Source organism: Centruroides vittatus, unplaced genomic scaffold (assembly GCF_030686945.1).
Source record: "Centruroides vittatus isolate TY-2023 unplaced genomic scaffold, ASM3068694v2 scaffold_3315, whole genome shotgun sequence".
NCBI classification, from domain to species: domain Eukaryota; kingdom Metazoa; phylum Arthropoda; class Arachnida; order Scorpiones; family Buthidae; genus Centruroides; species Centruroides vittatus.
Window position 1 is genome coordinate 1,987,128 of NW_027122703.1, and position 20,651 is coordinate 2,007,778.

The window sequence follows — 20,651 nt, forward strand, 5'->3', positions numbered from 1 at the left end:
ATCTCTTCATCTAATGTGAAAATTCTGCAACTCAGCACCTTTAAGTGATCCAAATAAGAGGTATGAGAGTTTAGAGTGAGTAAAACACTCCATATGCAGTTTTTCCATGAATGAAACTGTCAAATGAGCAATATGTAGTTTCGCATTGTCTTGTTACTGAAGGACCCTATTATGTTCAACAAGGATAATATAGCCTAGTGTGCTAAAACATGAATGATGGTAAATAATTAATTTACTGTATCCAGGTAACAAGAAAGTTTACCTGTACTATGCGTTAATCTTCAGATTTTGACTGTGGTGTCACAACTTAGTGAGCCTGTCTTGGTTCCTGGTCATTATCCATAGAAGTCACGTCACTTTTAAACTTTATATGTTTCTTGTGCAAAATGAAGGCTCAATATAGGAGTTTATGCACATCTCTTCCGCAAGAGATGTGCATAAACTCCTATATTGAGCCTTCATTTTGCGATGAATTTCTGTTTTTATTCCTTCACTACTAAGGAATCTGATAACCAGAATGATGCTCCTCCATGGGACGACAAAACTGGGATGACCATCTTAGGACTGCCGCTGTGACATCACAAATTTAGCCGTATGCGTACCGATTTGTAGTACTCACTTCCCAGACGTCATTCGATAATGTTGCCAATTACAAAAAAAAAAAAAAAAAAAAAAAAAAAAATTATAAGTTTTAGAATTATTACATAATTTTTATGGTTTTCATTTGACTGATTTGCTTCTTCCATTTTGCTAACAATAGATTGTCATTAAAATTATAATGTATGGCCACATAAATTTAACTTAAGAACTTGAACTAAGAGCCACTATAAAGAGTTATGAGCCTTGATTTGTAAAGTTTAAAAAACAAACATTTATTTAAATACTTACAAAAAATACACTTGAAAGAAGTAGGAAAAAAATTAAAAAATAGAAACAACAGCTTACTTTTATAAAATTTCAAATACATGTCTAGAAAATAGTACAGATTTGTCAACATTAAAAATATATTATAGGTATGGTATAGGTATATATTATAGGTATGGTATAGGTATATATTATAGGTATTATAGGTATATTATATATTACTTGATATTTTATAATTAATTATAAAAAATTAAGCATCTAAAAAGTACGGTATCAAATGGTGTACTGTATAAAAGTTCAATTTTACAAGAAGTATGAAAATTTATGACAATTTATAATAAAAATATAGTTATTCTAGAATTGATTGTGAAAACATGGCTAATAAAATTTTAAATATTACCCTCTGAAAATTGTAACATCCGGTTTTTTGTTCAAAATGTCAGTTTAACAATAAAACAATTAAATAATTTAGTTACCAAGCCAAAACTAGAAACTAAAACAGCAAAATAAATAAACTATGAAAGTTGTCACATCTCGTACTGTTGTTTATTGTCTTGAGACTACGTTAAGACCTACCAGAATTTAGAAAGGCCTTTAAACGCCTCTCGCATCATAATATCAATCCAAAATAAACAACGATGACATTACAATGCCCTCTCATGCAACAACATCGTCATTAACACGAAATGCCTCTTTCCTTGCAAGCTTCATTTTCACACCAACAAGTGATGACGTCGTTTCCTCATTGAGAAAACATACAAGTACTGTATATCTGTAATCGTTTACTCTTATCTTTGTTGGATTTTCTTTATAAACAGTAAAATTGATTCTATGGGTTGGAAATAAATGCTGGAGTTGGCAAACACGATTTATAGTCCGCAATAAGTCCGTTAGAATAATATTAATCGAATATGGTAAAATTGATTTCGTTATAGGTTGTTTCGCTTAACGTTGGAGTTCCAAGAACCTATCGAGGACTTCTTATACTTTATTTCGTTGTACAATACAATTTTCCTAGAGCTCCAAAGAGTACTGGTACTGATCGTTGTATAGGTCTACTTACAAATTAAGTACAATTAAAATAATTAACTTTTTGTTATAAACTGTAATAAATCTTTCTTTAATTGTTACTATTCTTTCGAGTACTTCCCACTGAGCGATACTAGAAAATAAAGTTTCCGGTTGACGTTCTCTTTCAAATATGCACCTTTACATAGTGCGAGCTGAAAGAGCTTCGATGCTGGATAGTATTTAACAGTAAATTATAAACGCAATTATAAAATCTGATTATGCGTGTTGTATTTACATACTTTTGATTGTTAGAACAAAGCTATCGTTTCGAATCAAGAAAAATTTAAATATTCATTTAAAACTGATGAATTAATAATAACAAATAACTAAAATAATAAATGTCTGCTTTCATATTACAACAGAAATAAACTAGAGTCCTATTTAGACGATTAGGGAACAAAATCTGGTTAAGAGAGCAAAGAGTTGTACCGATTTATTTCCAATATATAGATCAATGCATTGCAAAAGAAGCATTTGTTTAGACAAAAAATATAGAAAAAAACTTAAGTTATTCGATACAATTTAACTTTCAAAATAAAACTATCCAAATCCTGAATGTCAGAATCTATCGACAAACGTCTGAAAATATTACTTAAGTATTTATTATTGTTATTATAGTGGTTATGTAAATGCAATACTCGGTTAATATCCGCGCAATTAACACGCGCGATAAAACAATTGTTTTATTGTTTTTTATTTGTGATGGTTAATATATATGTTTTAAAAAGTTTGCGATTGTGCGACATTTATCAGATATTTAATACTGTTACTTTCAAAAGTGGTTGTAAATGTCGAATTAAAATTTAAAATGTTTCTAGAGCTTCATGTGGCATATGTAGTATGACCATTGGCCATGTGCAATGAACGTCTTTAAGAAGAACAAAGTGCCTCATGAAGTTCGTCATAGCAACTAAAGCGCTGGACTCTGACTTCAATTATCTCTCTCATTCAGTGCCGTAACTAGCCATTCTTGTGCCCTGTGCAAGAATTTGCATTTAGGCCCCTTAACTAATTAGGTTTGGGAAATTAATAAAACAAATACATGCATTTTGGGCCCCCCTTCCAAGTGGGCCCTGTGCGGGTGCATCTGTTGCACCTGCCTAGTTACGGCACTGGTCTCATTTCCCAACGTTTCAAACCAGGTAATACCATCCTGGACTTCCGATCTTTGCTACGATGTAAGTAACGATAATGTATATATGATACTAGTAGAAAAAAAAACTGTAAGTACAATTAGTGTTTAGAATTTATAGATTTTATCCTTAAAATACAGCTGTAAGTAAAAGCACCACATTTATATTTTCAAAGAATAAATAATAATAAATATCTTTTATTACCTCACAATTCAAACTAATATCATTAGCATGATGTTTTACAAAGCTAAAAAATGTTTCATGAGATATTATTTAGATGCATTGAATAAAACAGTTGGAGACGTTTGTAGAAAAATACGTCTCATATGATTGATAGTATTATATTTTGAAATATTACTTTGTCATTTATTTCCTAGTAATAACAATAGCAAACTATTAATTTCATATTCAATTTTTATTGGGCCGGAGCATCTGCTTCTTATATAAATATCCATATTGTAAGCCAGATATAGAACTATTATAGTAAAGTTACTCCAATCACAGACGTCAATGGTTACCAATTATATATTGCTGTTGATTTTAGTAACGATGTTAAAAGGTGAGTTTCTCAATTTATAAATAGTTCATATCAATTTCGAATTCCATTTCTTGTTTTCTTGTTTGAAAAATACTTTTATAGAAAAAAATCAGTTTAATTAGAAAGATATCTGCTTACCACACCGGGATAACGATAATTAAGACTCACTGCCACCACTAACCGGTGCGTAGTCCCATTAAGTGATGAATAACAAACGTTTTCGTAACTCTTTCTGGGTTTTTCTTCAGGTTTATTAAATTGGAAAAATAAGCTGGATCTTCCCGAATAATTCATAAATATAAATTCGAACATAAAATCGAACATTAAGACGAAGAGTTCGAATAAAGCGAACTTACGCGCTCCCCGTGTCAACTTTATATACGATGGAACACTAAATATCGTTGAGAATTTTTAGAAGGGTCTAAAAATATGTTCGATTTCCCGTATAAATGCAAAAAAGACATTTAAAAATAGTACAATGGAAGCCGAGTTTATCGGGGTAATCCTTAATCTCATACTATAAAATAAATAAACCATTTGAAGTTTATTTACAATATAATTTAAAAGCCTTTTATAAGGAATTATAAAAATTTAATTTTACTTGAAATAAAAGAATCTTATAATATAATCGAGATGGGTTGATAATGAAAATAATGACAATAATAAGCGCAGAGCCCAAACGGTTAGGAGTTGAAAGTTGAAATTTGGTACACAGTTAGGGTACTGTACATCACGAGAACGTACACTAAGAAGAAATTTTTCGAAATTCCTCCTCCCCGCGAGGAGAGGGACAGGATTAAGGCTTACCGTGAAGAACTCGGCTTCTATTATACTATTTTACATGCGGTTGTTTGCATTTTCGATTGCGTTTTAGTAGGTAATGCCATGAGAATGCACATTAAGAAGTAATTTTTCGAAATTCCCACCGCGGGGAAGAGAGAGAGAGAGAGTTAAGTTTTGTGTATAGATTATTTAATTGGTAAAAAATCTGAAAAGTGAGGTTTATCGTAAATTTTAGGAATTATTTAGTTAACAAATAATTATTTTTTAAATTGGTTTACGTTTTATTAGTATATGGCAGGGGTCGGCAGTTTGTCAAGTGAGAAGAGCCAAATTGTCATGGAAACAGGATACCAAGGGGTGCATATACTTTTCGTTTTGTACGGATCGATCTGTAAAAAGCGGATCAGTCCTTGTCACGTGATACAGATAGCTTCTGTCATGGCGGAAAGTATACAAGTAGGATCGAAGATGGCGGCAAACATTTGTTAGTTAATAATAGTCTCTCCTTGTTAGTTAACATATACTGAGTTTTTAAAAATATTATACGTATAGTATCTTTGAAACTCTGTATATGTTAACTAACAAGGATCAATTAATTAAATTAAAATAATCCATTTTATCTATCGATATTAAAACTGTAGTTAGTACTAAACGACATACGCTGTTACGAATTATCGTTTATTTGACAAAATTGTTTGTGCTCATTCATACGAATTTTTAAATCGTATTACTATGTGAATAAAATTGTTTTCCACGAAATAAAATTTAAATAAAAATTTCACAAAATTAAAAAATAAAACTTGCAGAAAAGATGAAAGTGCACGCCATACATTCTTGAGGTACTGACAACTTCGCAAAATTGTCTCTAAATACTTATTTTTTCATCTCAGTTTACCGGATATTTTAATAATGATGTTTTTACTTGCCATTTATAAGTTTTAAATAAGTTTCTTTGTAACAATTAAATGTGTTTCTTCGTTATTTACTGTAAGCTTAATTTCAACCATGGTAACCGCCATCTTTAATCACTTTTAACCGATCCAAACGATCCTACCCTCCGCTCGGATTAGTTTGATCGCGATCCAGTTGATCCTAGATGGCGTTTGTATACGCAAATAGAGATTGATCGGATCGCAGTAGTTCCTTTGTATACACGATTTGAACGATCGAAGTGATCTTGGATCAGTTTGATTCCAAAAGTATATGCACCCCAAATGTACCAAAGAACCGCATCGAGGCTTAACTACTTGGTCGATCGCCGACGAACTGTGTTGGAGGATGCCTCCCTAGTGCGCGTTACAGGCATTCCGTGACAATAAATTCCTATTACAAATATACTGAATTATTTATATTGTTATTGGCTATTGGCCAAATGAATAATAACAATTTATACTGTTAATGTAAATAATAATTTATATTGTTAATTTAAATGTGCGAAATACGACACACGACAGGGGCGCCTGTAGTGGCCATTTTCGGCATAACGTTACACGGACGGATGGACACGAGTTCAATAGGTTATATAATTATATAGATATGCTTTAAATGCTACCACTCGCATGCGATTTATATTGATCAACGCCAGTGATCATGTGCGGATGGGCTAAAGAATGGTAGAGAGTATGCCGTACGAGTTGAAGTTTGTTCGGCGGCCCTATCTCATAAACTCAAGTTATAAGGCTGCTTGACATGAGGTGAGATTGGAGTTTACGTCCGAAGAGCCGCAAACGTCTATGCAAAGAGCCGCATGCGGCTCATGAGGCCGCAATTTCCGACCCCTGGTATATGGCAAGGCGACAAGTAGACGAGCTGCAGAGGGGAAATACCTCCCGGAAGGTCTTTTATGGAAAATTGACTCCTATTTATGTGTTACTAACGTGAAGAGAACCAGAAAAACTCCACGTTGCCGGCCCTTCCACCACCAGTGTTCGGTGGTTTTATCTGCTCGGCTACAGGGGAGGGCTTTTTAAAATTAATTATCTAATGTATTATCGTTCAATTTTATATAGAAATTATAAAAATATTATTTTGGATATTTGTACAAATTATATCGAATTAATACGCTCTTGTATATAAGAATGGATCGAAAAACAACCAGTCAAAAGCTGGTTACTCCAGCTGGTTATTTATTGATCCACTGTTATATATATCTTTAGTGAACTTCTAAATAAGAATTTTCTATTTTAAAATATATAAGAATAGAAATAAACAGATGTTATTTTAAAAACATCTTTATTTATTTACTGTAATTGTCATGATTATGATTTGAAAGCGTAAAAACTGGAATTCGTAATTTTAATTTTTTTAATATTTGATGAGTTCAATTGCAACTGTTTTCGTCTAAGTGATGAGCAAAAGAAAATCTACAAATAAGCTTTTCCTTCTCTTGATAATGATGATGATAATGATGATAAAACAGCCAGGCAGTTAAGGCACAACCTACCGTTCAGGGAACCCGGAATCGAACCCGTGAATTTTCACGGGTTCGATTCCGGGTTCCCTGAATATTGAGTCCCGTCTCTCATCAGCCTGCCGCCCACCTTGTCGGCCAGGCCTGCGCCAGGAAATAATTAAAATAGGTCTTCTTAGTATCCACAGGGCGGAAGACACAAAACTAAAAAAAAAAAAAAAAAAAAAAAACTGTAATTCCAATACAGTTTCGAAAATTCGAAACAGTTTGGAATCCCGTCGTCCGAGAAAATAACTTGTGCTGAACAGTTTGTAAATAGTGTACTAACAAAATTCAATTTATTTCAAAATATCAACCGAGTTATAATTAAAACAATGCTTCAAAATGTTGCTGTTCTATGCGGAATAAAACAATACGTTGGCATATAGAAATAACCACTATTTCAGGTGCAAATAAAGCAAATCGAATGAAAGATAGCCTTTCTGTTTAACGTAACGAAATAGGAAAAAATAAACAGACTAAATTATTTATAACACTGTAAAAAATATATATTCTTAAAACAGTACAAAAACTAACTCAAGCATTGTATCTTTATATGATAATGTCAACAAAAAGACCTATTAAGTTATTCACTTACATACTCCAATAGATTTTTAGTGTTTTTCTTTATCTATAAAATATGACATTTTTATTATTATTATTTCATTTTGAATTGTTTTAATTTAATGGTTTTTTATTTTTATAAATATTGCTATTAAAATAATTATATTTAATTAAATTTTGATTTATGAATAATATAAATCCATTCTATAATGGAAAATGCTTCAATTTAAAAATATGATATATTGTTTTTATTTTTGATGGACATTGTTTACATACAAAAATTTCCTGAATAATAGTAATTTATTATTTTACCGGAAAACTGATTTTAACACAATTCGTTCTCAATAACGTTCTGCTATGATATTTTAATAAAAAGATTTTTTTCTTATAGTTCTAATTATTGTAAAATGGAAAAAAAGCTTAATTTTGAGGGTAGAGGTGAGTTTTATAATAAAAAAATTGTAAATGTTAATAATGAATATAATCGCCAGTAAGTACGACCCTATTCGAGATATGACATACGATTCCGCTCTATCTCCCCACCTTCGTCGACCTTTAACCACCAAAATTTAATAGCAGCAATCCCCCTAATATACAAACCTCCCTGCAAAAGTTCAGAAATTTTCGACAAAAAGCACATACTTTTCTTCTGTTATATACCATGTATAGCAGCCGGGAAAGTATAAATGAAACAATTTTTAAATTATTCAATAAGAATATAACAAATTCATAATGAAGTAGATTATAATTTCAATATTGTTGTCTATTTTGTCCGAAAAATAATTAATAAAATTATTTTTTTTTTATTCACAGAAACAAACGCCCAATTACCATGCCCTTTACCGGCAGAAATTATCTTCTCTGGAGCGGAAAATGCTGTCGTTCCTCCAACTTATTTTCTTCTTTATACCCGAAACAATCCAGAATACCCTCAGAATTTAACATTTACTAACTGTGCAGGAAATACCAACTACAATCCGAATAAGAAAACTGTCATTATGCTACATGGCTATCAAGGAAATCCCAATGGCGAAGAAATTGTCGTAAGTATCATTTTCAATTCGTTTTTGAATAAATAACGATTTTAGTACTATAAAAATTCAACGTCTTTAAACACTTAACTGATTTTTATGGAAATTTGCATACTCTTAGATAACGAAAAATATGTAAATTTATTAAATTTATGAGTCACCAAGAAACTTGTTTACTGCGTTAAAAATGGCTATTGTGCTTTCTTTGTTTTGCTCGTTTTAAAGCGCGTAAATTTTTGAATAATGAATTCTTCAAGTTTAAATTTTGTCTAAAAGTTAAACATTTAGACTAGAAATGTTGTTTCTAGGATAAGGCAACGCATTATTACGCAGTCTTCCAAATCAGAGATCTCATTACAGTAACTAATCCTATATCCAGAAACTCCACTGACGGCGGAGTAGGTGGAGTGTAGGAGTCAACCTGAGGCCAATTACCAGTATTCGGTGGATTTTATCCACCCAAGAAGTAAAATCCTTCGATACTTTTCACATGTACGGAAGTTTGAGAAAGTTCTCGTCGTGGATTTGATCAGACACACAATAAGAATGACCGGATGATGAGGAACGAGGCCCAATGTATTCATAACAGCCTATCCATGAAAGATTCTTGAGATTGCTCGTCTGAATTCAATTCCGGTCCCCCAGAACACTGGGTAGACGCCATATCTTTAATGTCTTAATATTTTTAACTAAGAAACAAAAGCTCTTGTTCTTCACAGTTGTAAAGTTGTATGGTTCACGAGTGAAAAGGTTACTTCATGTGACTCAACAATAGGCATAGGCATGTTTTCGTGTGTCAACTAGCTTTCGTTTAATCGAAACGAATCCTGTTTCCTGTGGGCCTATTCTCGTTTTACGGTTCTGTTATCATAATGGAAACAATCGTGAACAGTCGCATCTTGTTCTAAGAAACGAATAAGTTATCAATAATAGGCTACAGTTTGCTAACGGGTAAACAAATACTTTTCGAAAAACAATAGACCGAAAATGATAACTTAAAATAAAGCTAAACAACGAATATTTGCTTACGAGTTAACTATAGAAAAACACATCTAAATAATTCCTTATTTGAATTCCTTATGGAATATACTGAAAGCCAAATAGAAACAGATTGTTTGTGCAATTTTCGCGTAATTCTTATTATAAATTTCTCATAATATTTTAAACTTATTTCCTTGTTACACGATACAACGTGCTGTCTGAAGTCGATTTTACAGGCAAACCACTAGAAAATAAAGAAACATTTAAATTCAGCTATATACCAATATACAGTGACTAAGAATTACATTATGGACTACAGGTATGATGCAGATTGCAACTAGTTTTGATAAAGGTTATTGAGATTGCAAATGAACTAGAAATACTACCAAAGTTTCGGATAAAACAAATTAAATATAGGAGAAAGAAATGACAATTTGAGTATGAACCCGGGAGAAGAACTTCAAAATCTAATAAAATATGGAAATAATCGCTAATTGAGAGTACACATACGCCACCCAGAATTGTGAAAATCTAATTTGTTAAAAATGTAATTTAATAATTACATACACTAACATACACAATACTTTTTCACAAATTTTCATAAATATTGGCTAAGCATTTAAAAGTACGGCATTTTTTTTTCTCTTTATTTTTGGAAATATGTGTACTGTATATGGAATATTGAAAGCTTGTGTTTTATGATGGAAATTTTTGTTTTAAATTTTGTTTTTAGAAAATATTAATAAGAGTTACAATTTTGTAGTTTTTAAAATCGGCTTATTTACATTACGAAGATTGTAATGTGATCTTTGTGGATTGGAGTATAGCGGCTGCAGCCTCTTTTTTCCCAGACGCAATAAGAAATACCCTAATAACAGGCAAATATGTTGCAGAACAACTGGAAAATTGGAAGGTAACAACTAACTTTATTAAATATAAGAAATAATTTATTTATTACATTTTTTAAAACATTTCATGCAGGAAAATTGTAAGGAAATCAACTTTAATAAATTTCACGTTATTGGATTTAGCCTTGGAGGTCAGACAGTAGGATTTATTGGAAAATACACGAAAACGGAAAAGATTGGAAGAATTACTGGTAAAAATATTATTTTTAGATATTTACTATAAACTTCCATTTATTTTCATTAAATACACTATTACTATTATAACTATTGTTAGCATTAGATGTTGCAGGTATTTGTTTCGTTAAATTTCCACCAAAATACAAGCTTTACTATACGGATGGAAAGTTCGTCGACGTGATTACAGGATCGGCTTTTAGTAAATATAATGATTATTTTGTATTTTTTTTTTTTTAAATATTTGAATTATTTTATAATATAATTATATTGTAATATTTAGCGCAAGTTATCATGGATCAACCTACAGGACATGTACATTTTAAGCCAGACGGAGGGCTTATAGGAAGAGGATGTGCAGATAAATTACTAAACTTAAAAATTGGTATAAATTATAAAAATTACATTATATAGTTAGAAAATAAATGTATTTTTAACATTACATGTGAAGTAACAATTATACTTTTGAAGTAATGGATAAGAATAATTTTATATGAAACTAATAATAATAAATTAATGACAATATTAATAATATCAGTATATACTTTTGTATTACACAAGTACAAAATTCATCCACTTTATGTAATGTATTGATAATTAACACAAGTGCAAACGATTTAAATGTCAAATTGTAAACTGTATCTAGTTAATTATTTCTCAATTTATTGTATTTCAGAAATTTAACAAATTATATTTTTACATATTTTAGAATCTGTAATAACGTGTTCCCATTCGCGCCCAGTTTACCTATTCGCTTCTTCACTTTACTCTGAATGTCTTGCCGTTGGTTATCGTTGTGCAGATTATGAAACATTTAGTAGAGGAGAATGTAGTGAGTGCGGAAAAAATGGTGAACAATGTGCTGCAATGGGAATTCATTCGGAAAAATATGCTGATAAAATAATAAATGGAACAGTAACAATGTACTTGCCTACAACATTCACCGACGATTATTGCTGTGAGTATAAAGTAATATTTTAGTAAAGAAATCAAATATGATTTAAATTAAAAACACAATTAGATTTTTATATTTATAATAATATATAAATAATGTATTATTATTATTTTGTTATAAATAGTATCATTCAAAAACGCAACATTTTTCGCTTATTTTTAATTGAAGGAATATTTGAACATTATGTAGAAAAATATTAATTTTTTCTGACTAATTTAATAAAACACACTTCTAAACTACTTTAATAAGCAACTAAACTGTTTTTCACCAACTTTATAAATTTAAATTTCTTAGATTTCTTCTAAAAATGAAACTGGGCATTAATTAGAAACATATCTAATCTGATGTATAACAGTTTTAAGTTATGAGAGGCCGTAAACAAACGAAGACTTATGAGGTCCCGTTTGTATAACTTACATAATGTAAATATCATTGCATCCATTATATCATTATTATCGGTTATCGGCACACTTCAGAAAAACAAGCGACAAAGAATTAGCAATAAGAGCCAATTGAAAATTAATTAGATAAAATAAAACGGTAATTATTCTTTAAAAATGTCCGAACAAATATGAATTCTGACATCACTTTAAACCAACACAAATCTTGCTAACTTCCAATTATTAATGTTATTAGAATATGCCCGTGAGCATAAACTTTAGATGAATGCCTCTGATATTTTTTCCAGACATCTCAGTCATTTGTCATGTCTTCTTACGACAATTGTGTGCACAATATAAAATTTCTAAATCACGAGACAAACTGTATGCAGATCCGAAGAACTTCTGTCAGGTTTTTCACAAAAACTGCATTTATAGCGTTGTATGTCATAAAGAAAAAATAAATGTTTTTTTATATTAATCTTATTGCTCTATATTTACTGTTTCATAACTTATACTTACTTGTTAGTGTATCAATATCACGTGGAAGTTAAGTTGAGTTCGGGTCCGGACAGCACGACTGAAGTTGGGAAATTGATTCTGATCATTAATGGCCGAATAGTTAAGGTTTTAAATAAAGTGTATGTATACATTTTGCATTATACCAATTTAAATTGATTATTTATAGTAAAAACATAATAATAAGTTTTTTATAATTACAGTCAACATCTGCAATCAATTACAGAATCATTTCAACCAGAAGAAAAGAAACAATATTTAATAACTACTACACATAATATTTCTCCAATAATGAAAGTACAGTTTTATTGGTATACAGCATCACCTCGTAAAGATAATAAGTTGTACGTTCAATGTATCAAGATCGTCCCAATGAATAATTTAGAAACGTATGTTTGTAATTTATTTAAAACATTAAAATTTAATTAGGTAATAAATAACAATTAGCATAAGTAGATAATTTCAACTTGTATTATTTTCTGAATATGCAGATAAATGACTTATTTTTTCAGAAATCGCTCCAGTTTGACTACATATGGCACTACAAATGGTGAACCAATATCGCCCGGAAATATTATTCTACTGGCCTTAAATTCAAGTTGTTAAATTCAGAAATCGAAATATTGTTTCTTCCATTAGTTGTTATGTTCTGTAATTTTTATTTATTCACTTTTACTTGAAATAATCAAGAACACCGTGTAAAAGTGTCTCTGTTCTCTACACGTTCATTATAACTGCATTTAGTTTCTTTAATAATTTAAATTAGCTTTTGTTTTTATGTAGTAGCAAAACGTTGTAATTATTAGTAGAATAAATTAGTTTATAATTTAAAGTTGTTATTTATTTTACTAGATCAAGCGAAATAATCTACAATATTGAGTTTAATTATCAATTATAGATCATGTTAATACTGAATTTGATGTGTTATTTTAGCAGTATTTTATAAATATATATATAGGCCTATGTATCAGAAGGTTGTGCAACTTAAACTAAAGTACCGATTATGAAAGATTTGTGTTTGTGTAGAACAGTTCTTAAATTCTTAATTAAGTTTTTAAAAGTCGTGAAAGTTTGTGTAGAACAGTTCTTAAATCCTCTTCAATGGCTGGCACAATTAATTGTTACTCGATAGTATGCGGTTTTTCAGATTTTGTTATAAGAAGCCAGATATTGTAAGACGCCCGCAAACCATCACGGGCCCTTTGTTTCGAGTTTTTCGTGTTGTACTCGAACTGACGTCATTGAATTCATTCGAGTTACTATGACTCACATAATCGGTATTCTCGAGTTAGACCCTTCGAGCGAACTTGAAAGGCGAGCGGAAGTAGGTCATATTCACATGTTTACGTGTGTCGTTAAGCACGATGGGATTATTTACAATTCATCTGGGTTTACGACTATAATGATTCGATCAATCAACTTAACTGTAACAAGTTGTAAACGAATCGACGTGAATTGAGCAGCTCACTTGCCAAATCGATTAACTCCACAAAACAAAAAGAATAAAAATTTATAATATAAATTATTTTTTAAAATTCCCTTTAAACTTTCAATTTAAATAAACATTGCAAAATATATTTTTATATATCGTTATATTAAAGCATAGCTTTAATATAACGATATATAAAATTAGTTACAAGGAAAATTTGAAAATAATGACGATTATAAGGATTTACAAATGGAGTTTTCGATTTGTCCTATAAACGGCTCAATTATTACAAAGAATTGTTTTAGCCCTTGATTTAATTAAATTAATTAAATACCTACTAATGTGGGGTAGATAATAAGGACTTATCACACCAGTGATAATAAGCGCACATATTCAGGTATCAATGTTTATACATTTAATAAAACAAAAGGGGTGTACATTAAAACTCGATTAGATGAAAAATTAATATGAAATAATCAAAATGCATTTCGAACTATCGGAATAGTCCCTGTTCAGTTGATATCAACATAAAAAGGTTATAATCAGTGGCGTGCCGTAACATTTGATGATAGGGAAGCTGTGTTTCTGTAAGAAGCCGACTTACAGGGGCAATGTATTAATTGCGCGTCAGGGCCCGGACGTTGTTCGATAAGCCAGTAAAAACCGTATACTTCTTTAAATGTATTTTTAATAGATTATCCGACGTACTTAATAAATAAGAAAGTTCAATATAATTACCTCCGTTATTAGATTCAATAAATTCCCTACGCCCTCTAAATGCCAAGTCTTGCTTTGAGAAAAAACATATAACATCTATTAATTTAGATATATCTATTAATCGTAATTATCTTGTTATAATTTTCAATATGTATTTTATATTGTCTACCAATGTTAAATTCTATTCCGCTTTGATTTCCAAATTGCTTCACTTTTACGAAACTATACAAAACACAAAACTACTTTGACGTCCTGTCAACTATACAAAACGTCATTCGTCATAAATTTTATTGTCAAAATGTCGAAATTTTTTTGTTGACGTATTTATATTTAATTTAGGCATTGGTCTTTCTATTTTAATAATGTTTTCTTTTTCATTATATGGTCTCGAGCCAAAACTTTTTAAAATAAATTTTTGAATCACTAGCCACGATATAAGGGCTAAAATTAAAATCATCAGAAAAACTTACTTGGTAAAACAAAATGCGTGATGAATATACATGCTTAGTAAAAAAAATTTTCAATTGTACGAATATACTTTTAAAGAAACTTATAATTAAATATAACTTTGTGAAGAAACGTACATAAAAATAACAAAATATTCTTTACTTTTTAAATCTCAAAACAATCCACTTAGTGAAATAGCTCCCTACGAGTGGCTAATGAATGGAATCAGAGATGGTCCAGGTAGGTGTGTGCGTGCCAAATCCCGAGGGTGCCGATACCGGTCAATGTCAAATGCCTCTTTTGTCGCATCACTAGTATATATCAAAGGATGCGACAGGGTTGTAGATTTTAAACGTTTCTCACCATAGCTGTAAAAATCTAAATATGTTAAACTTAACAGATTGTCTGTCGTTCGTTTTCTAACTAATTGGTTTTAGGACCGAGTATTCACGGAAATTTTCAAAATTTACAACTTTTCGGTCACTCTCATTGAACTGGAAAAATTTCTGTCTTTATTACATCTAATATTATGAAGAGAACAGACCCCACTGTACTCGGCAAGAGATTGGTTCGGTTAAGCTTCTGTTTAAGTAAAACTTCGGATCTTTCATCAGAGTTTTATTTATGTTTCTAATTCCCTAATCGCTTAATTATTTAACTACTTCTTAAGTAGAAATAAGTCGAAACCAGTTACTTTGTACTTGAATATCTGTAGTCTTGAGAAAACATTGGAAAGACAAATTTTTATGACAATGGATATATAAATCGTAAATTTAAGGAAAATAAATTCTAGAGCTTTTTCTGTACCATTGTACTGTACGTCTCATTCATTAAATTTGGTTGTAAACGATGCTGCCAAAGTAACAATTAATTTTTTAACACTACTATAATTGTACACGTTTTTTCTGCATCCTCTTACAGATGGGACATACTAAATCGTAATATCACCGGTTTAACATTGAAATCCGTAAGTAATATAAGATGGGAGAGCAGAATAAACGCAGAATAAATATATCAAATATTTTAATGGATTTTTTTTTAAACTCCTGTCAACTATACAGAACTATCATAAAAACATGCCAGTAAATTCCTATCGGTTGGGTTAAGTTATAAATCTAGTGTAGGGTGGGCAACCTTTTTTTATAACATGGGCCAGAATAAATTTTACGTTATTTCCGCGGGCCGTAGTAGTTAATTGACGCCTTCTTGTGACTCGTAATGTTTTTAGTCTGCAAATATGAAATAAACAAATAAAAAGTTAATTACTATATTTATTTCTCTTATCGTTTTCGAAAATTACAAAGAATTGGAAAAATAACTATTGAATATTAATTAGTTATTTTTCCAATTTAATAATCTATTAAAGATCTCGCGGCCCGGGGTTGTCTGCCGTTGATCTAGTCTACTCACGATTCATATAATCGGGTGAGGGCAGCCGAATATCTAGGAAACAGGCGGCTAACAGCCCATAACCGGTTCGGGATATAAAATTAGAAGCTTTATGCGTGTGTTGCTTCTACCAGCTAAACCGGGTGAGGTTGGTGCTCTGTAAACCGCATGTGTTAATGCTTATATAATCTGGCTGATTGGAAATTGACCCGGTTTCGACATTCCTTCCGCCACCGAATTATTCGAATATACAATAGCAATCTTATCGTTTTTTTCACATGTAGTATAGAAATTTGTAAAAGACACATAATGCGGTTATAATAAAATATTAATTTTAATTAATGCAAAGTACGTTAAAATATGAAAATTTATATTTTATAAAATACAAGGGAAGGTCATTGGAAGGTGGAATCGGCGCTTCCATCGCTTCCAATGACGGCACGCCACCAGGGCCGGCCATCGGGGGGGTGCGGCGGATGCTACGCACCGGGGCCCCGCGATTGAGGGGGCCCCAACATTATCAAGAATGCACACGAAAACTTGACAATATTCCTATCGTTATCAGTATGACGAAAAGTACATTTTATCGTAAACATTATTATTGTAGATCTCTGAATTTCGACAATCTTTAAACTAATTCTCGATGATGCGAATGTTTAGTTTTTGTTATTTGATTCGGGGAACTCCCGAGGATCCCCACCTAAATTCGACTTTTTAAAAAAAATTTCAAAACCATATAGCCCGCGTTAAGAAATGAAAATAATACTGTGGCCGTCGGCCATATAAAATTATACGATTTATGTATTCGTTTGTCATAAAAATTTGTCTTTCCACTTTTTTCCCGATACTACAAATATTCGAGTAGAAAGTAACCGGTTTCGACTTATTTCTACTTAAGAAGTAGTTAAATAATTAAGCGATTAGGGAATTGGGGACATAAACAAAACCCCGATGAAAGAGCCGGAATATTACTTAAACAAAAGCTTAACCGAACCAATATACAGCCGAGTATAGTGGGGACTGATTTCTTCGAAATATTGTATTAGATGTAATAAAGACAAATTTTTCCAATTCGACGAGAGTGACCGAAAAGTTGTAAATTTTGGAAATTTCCGTGGACAACACCTGGTCCTAAAACGAATTAGTTAGAAAACAAATGACTTTTAAGTTTAACATATTTAGATTTTTACGGCTATGGTGAGAAACGTTTAAAATTTACAACAGCCCTGTCGCGTCCTTTGAGATATACTAGTGATGCGACAAAAGAGGTATTTGACATTGACCGGTATCAGCACCCTGGGGATTTGGCAGTCCTCTGCAACCGTCTTCGATTCCATCCATTAGCCACTGGTAGGGAGCTATTTGACTAAGTACATTGTTTTAAAATTTTAAAAGTAAAGAATATTTTATATCTTTATGTACTGTACGTTTCTTTGCAAAGCTATATTTAATTATAATTTTCTTTAAAAGTATATTCATATAATTGAAGAATATTTTGTATGTACCAGTACATCCACCACATATTTTATTTCACCGAGTAAGTTTTTATTATTTTACTTTTAATTGTAGCCCTTATATCGTGGCTAGCGATTCGGAATGTAATCGTGATATTAAAAATGCATTTAGAGAAGTCTACGGTTTTTACTGGCTTATCGAATAAACGATACGAATGGAGCCTAGACCATCACTGACGCGCAATTGACTGATTGCCCCTGGATGTCGGCTTCTTACAGAAACACAGCTTCCCTATCATCAAATGTCACGGCACGCCCCTGGTATATAATCGTAGTTTTAATGTTTCTTTTATAATTTCTTCTATCTTTTTTTGTCTGTCTTATTTCTGGAACTTTCGGTCTGACTACAGCCTACAGGTGGGTCCTATTGACAAAGCCGGCGCTTCCTTTGTTTTCCCTCTGTAAGGTGTTGACCTTACAAGTGGTATTACCCGACCGCACGTGGGTCCAATTGACAAGGTCGCGCTTCTTTTGTTCCCACTCTGCTAAAAGATCAATACTTTACAAGGAGCCTCCGAGAAGTTGTGAGAGTTCGAGTTCAGCACGAGAAAGAAAGACGTGTCATACTACAAAACGTTTAATTATTGTTACATCTAATCATGTCCATGCCAAGGAAATATCCCTCTGGGTGTCAAAAAAGAAAATTAGCAGAAAAGAAAAAAGTAGAAAAGCTAAATTTCAAGAAATCACAAGTAGATCTGTTTTCTTGGCTACGAAGTAATTCCAGCAATGAAATTGTTTCGACTTCAGAAGTTACAGTTCAAGCTTCAACTGGAGAAGAAAGTTCCGCACAAACTACACAGTCTTGCAATGAAAATGTTGAAACTGTGAAATTCGTTGAAGAACCGCATGTTTATACAAATATGATCGAATCAGAAAATAACGTCGAAAATGACAATAACGAATATGATCAAATGAACATAAGTGATCCAGATTTATGGCCAAGTATTATAACTGATAAGTTTCGAATGTTTTGTGTTAAAACCGGACCTGTACAACACAAAGGAGTTTTTGCTAAGAATGATGAAGGTAGGTCATTTTCCACTACGTACTACTTTAAAAAAATGCCAAATGGTGAAACCCAGCTTCGCAGCTGGTTAATTTATTCAAAAACGCAAGACTCGGTATTTTGTTTTTGTTGTATACTATTTTCTAAAAGAAGAGGAAATGAACAATCTACACGGTTTATAGGTGGCTATAGTAACTGGAGAAAGCTGTCAACTGTAATTCAAGATCATGAGCGTTCTATTTGTCACTTTAATTCGTTTATTGCTTGGAAAGAATTACTAAAACGACTAAATTTATGTTCGACTATTGATGAAACTAATCAAGTTAATATAAATAAGGAAACGGAACGACTTAAATTACTATTTCAAAGAATTGTAGATGTGATTCTATTTTTAGCATGTAATAATCTTCCACTTCGAGGAACCCATGAAATAATAGGAACGCCTAATAATGGAAATTTTTTAAGTTTAATCGAATTTTTAAGTAAATACGACTCTGTGTTAATGGATCATATAAACAGAATAAAAAATTCGAAAAATAGAATTGTGCATCATTTAGCACATAGATCACAAGAACAAATTATTTCTGCGTTAGGAGATGAAGTCCTTAACAAAATTAAAAACGATATAAAAGCAGCCACATACTATAGTGTCCAAATGGATTGTACTCCTGATATTTCCCATAAGGAACAAACTTCAGTTATTATTAGGTATGTAAATTTTGAAGAGAAAAGATTAATTATAAATGAGTCATTTATAAGGTTTATTGAAGCAACTGATGTGACTGGAGAAGGACTAGCAAAAACTCTATTGAAAACATTAAGTGAGCTTGATTTAGATATTATGAATTGCAGAGGGCAGGGATACGACAACGGTAGCAACATGAAAGGGAAATATAAAGGTGTACAATCTAGAATAATTGCTCTAAACCCTCATGCAATATATGTGCCTTGCCTATCACACTCTTTTAATTTATTAATTTGTGATGCCGCTTCCAGCAGTATATATTGTAAAAATTTTTTTGGGATATTGCAACGTTTATATTGCTTATTTTCTGCATCTACAAAGAGATGGGAAATTCTACAAAAACATTTAAACATTACTCTTAAACCATTATGTGACACTCGTTGGGAAGCCAAAATAGATTCGGTTAAAGCAGTGTATACACAGTTTGAACAAACTTGTAATGCCCTAGAAGAATTTATTTATGTAAGTAACGATAATACAGCGGTATCCGAAGCTAAAAGTCTATTGGATTCAATACAAGAAATGCCATTTATTTTATGTTTAGTAGTATGGTTTGCAATGTTGTCTAAAATCAACGCAATCAATATACTATTTCAAGCAAAAACAATTATTCTTGAGTCGGCTTTTAATTTAGTCAATAAAATTAAAACTGAAATCCAAAATTTAAGAACAAAATTTAACACATTTTTAGACGAAGCAAAAGTGCTAGCACGTAATTTAAATATTTCAGAACATTTTCCTGAAAAACGAATACGAAAAAGAAAAAGGTTATATTCCGAAATAGCAGAAGATGAAGTTATAGAAAACCCGGTAGAGGAATTTAGATGTTATTTTTTTTAACACTCTAATTGATACGGTTATTGTACAAATAGAAGATAGATTTAAAAGTATACCAAATATTATTTCTGATTTCAAATTAATCACTGATATGAAAACCTTAGAAAAACATGAATTAGAAAAATGTTCCAAAAACTTTGTAAATTTTTATAACAAAGATGTAGATGAAAACCTAATCCAGGAAATTGGTTTGCTACGGGATTTGATTTTGAAT

General features: G+C 31.3%; 2 protein-coding genes and 1 long non-coding RNA gene across 4 annotated transcripts; all 3 read left to right on the plus strand.

Moving 5' to 3' along the window:
• Positions 1–3,536: 3,536 nt before the first annotated feature.
• Positions 3,537–13,182, plus strand: LOC136988436 (lipase member H-like). 2 transcript variants are annotated; one of them, XM_067286281.1, is made up of 10 exons: positions 3,537–3,627; positions 8,216–8,445; positions 10,178–10,327; positions 10,396–10,513; positions 10,597–10,698; positions 10,780–10,881; positions 11,206–11,454; positions 12,361–12,472; positions 12,554–12,739; positions 12,863–13,182. In XM_067286281.1, the coding sequence occupies exons 1-10, from the start codon at positions 3,579–3,581 to the stop codon at positions 12,954–12,956; spliced, it is 1,392 nt and encodes a 463-aa protein (XP_067142382.1). In that variant the 5' UTR covers positions 3,537–3,578; the 3' UTR covers positions 12,957–13,182. The 2 variants fall into 2 exon arrangements, with proteins under 2 accessions (XP_067142382.1, XP_067142383.1); XM_067286282.1 differs by having other exon boundaries at positions 10,603–10,698.
• Positions 13,183–16,783: 3,601 nt separating this feature from the next.
• Positions 16,784–18,125, plus strand: LOC136988537 (uncharacterized). The gene is made up of 2 exons (XR_010882774.1): positions 16,784–17,726; positions 17,803–18,125. It is a non-coding gene; the product is annotated as an uncharacterized lncRNA (long non-coding RNA).
• Positions 18,126–18,445: 320 nt separating this feature from the next.
• On the plus strand, positions 18,446–20,440 carry LOC136988518 (zinc finger MYM-type protein 1-like). Its single transcript, XM_067286390.1, has one exon. The coding sequence runs from the start codon at positions 18,446–18,448 to the stop codon at positions 20,438–20,440; it is 1,995 nt and encodes a 664-aa protein (XP_067142491.1).
• The last annotated feature ends 211 nt before the right edge of the window (positions 20,441–20,651 follow it).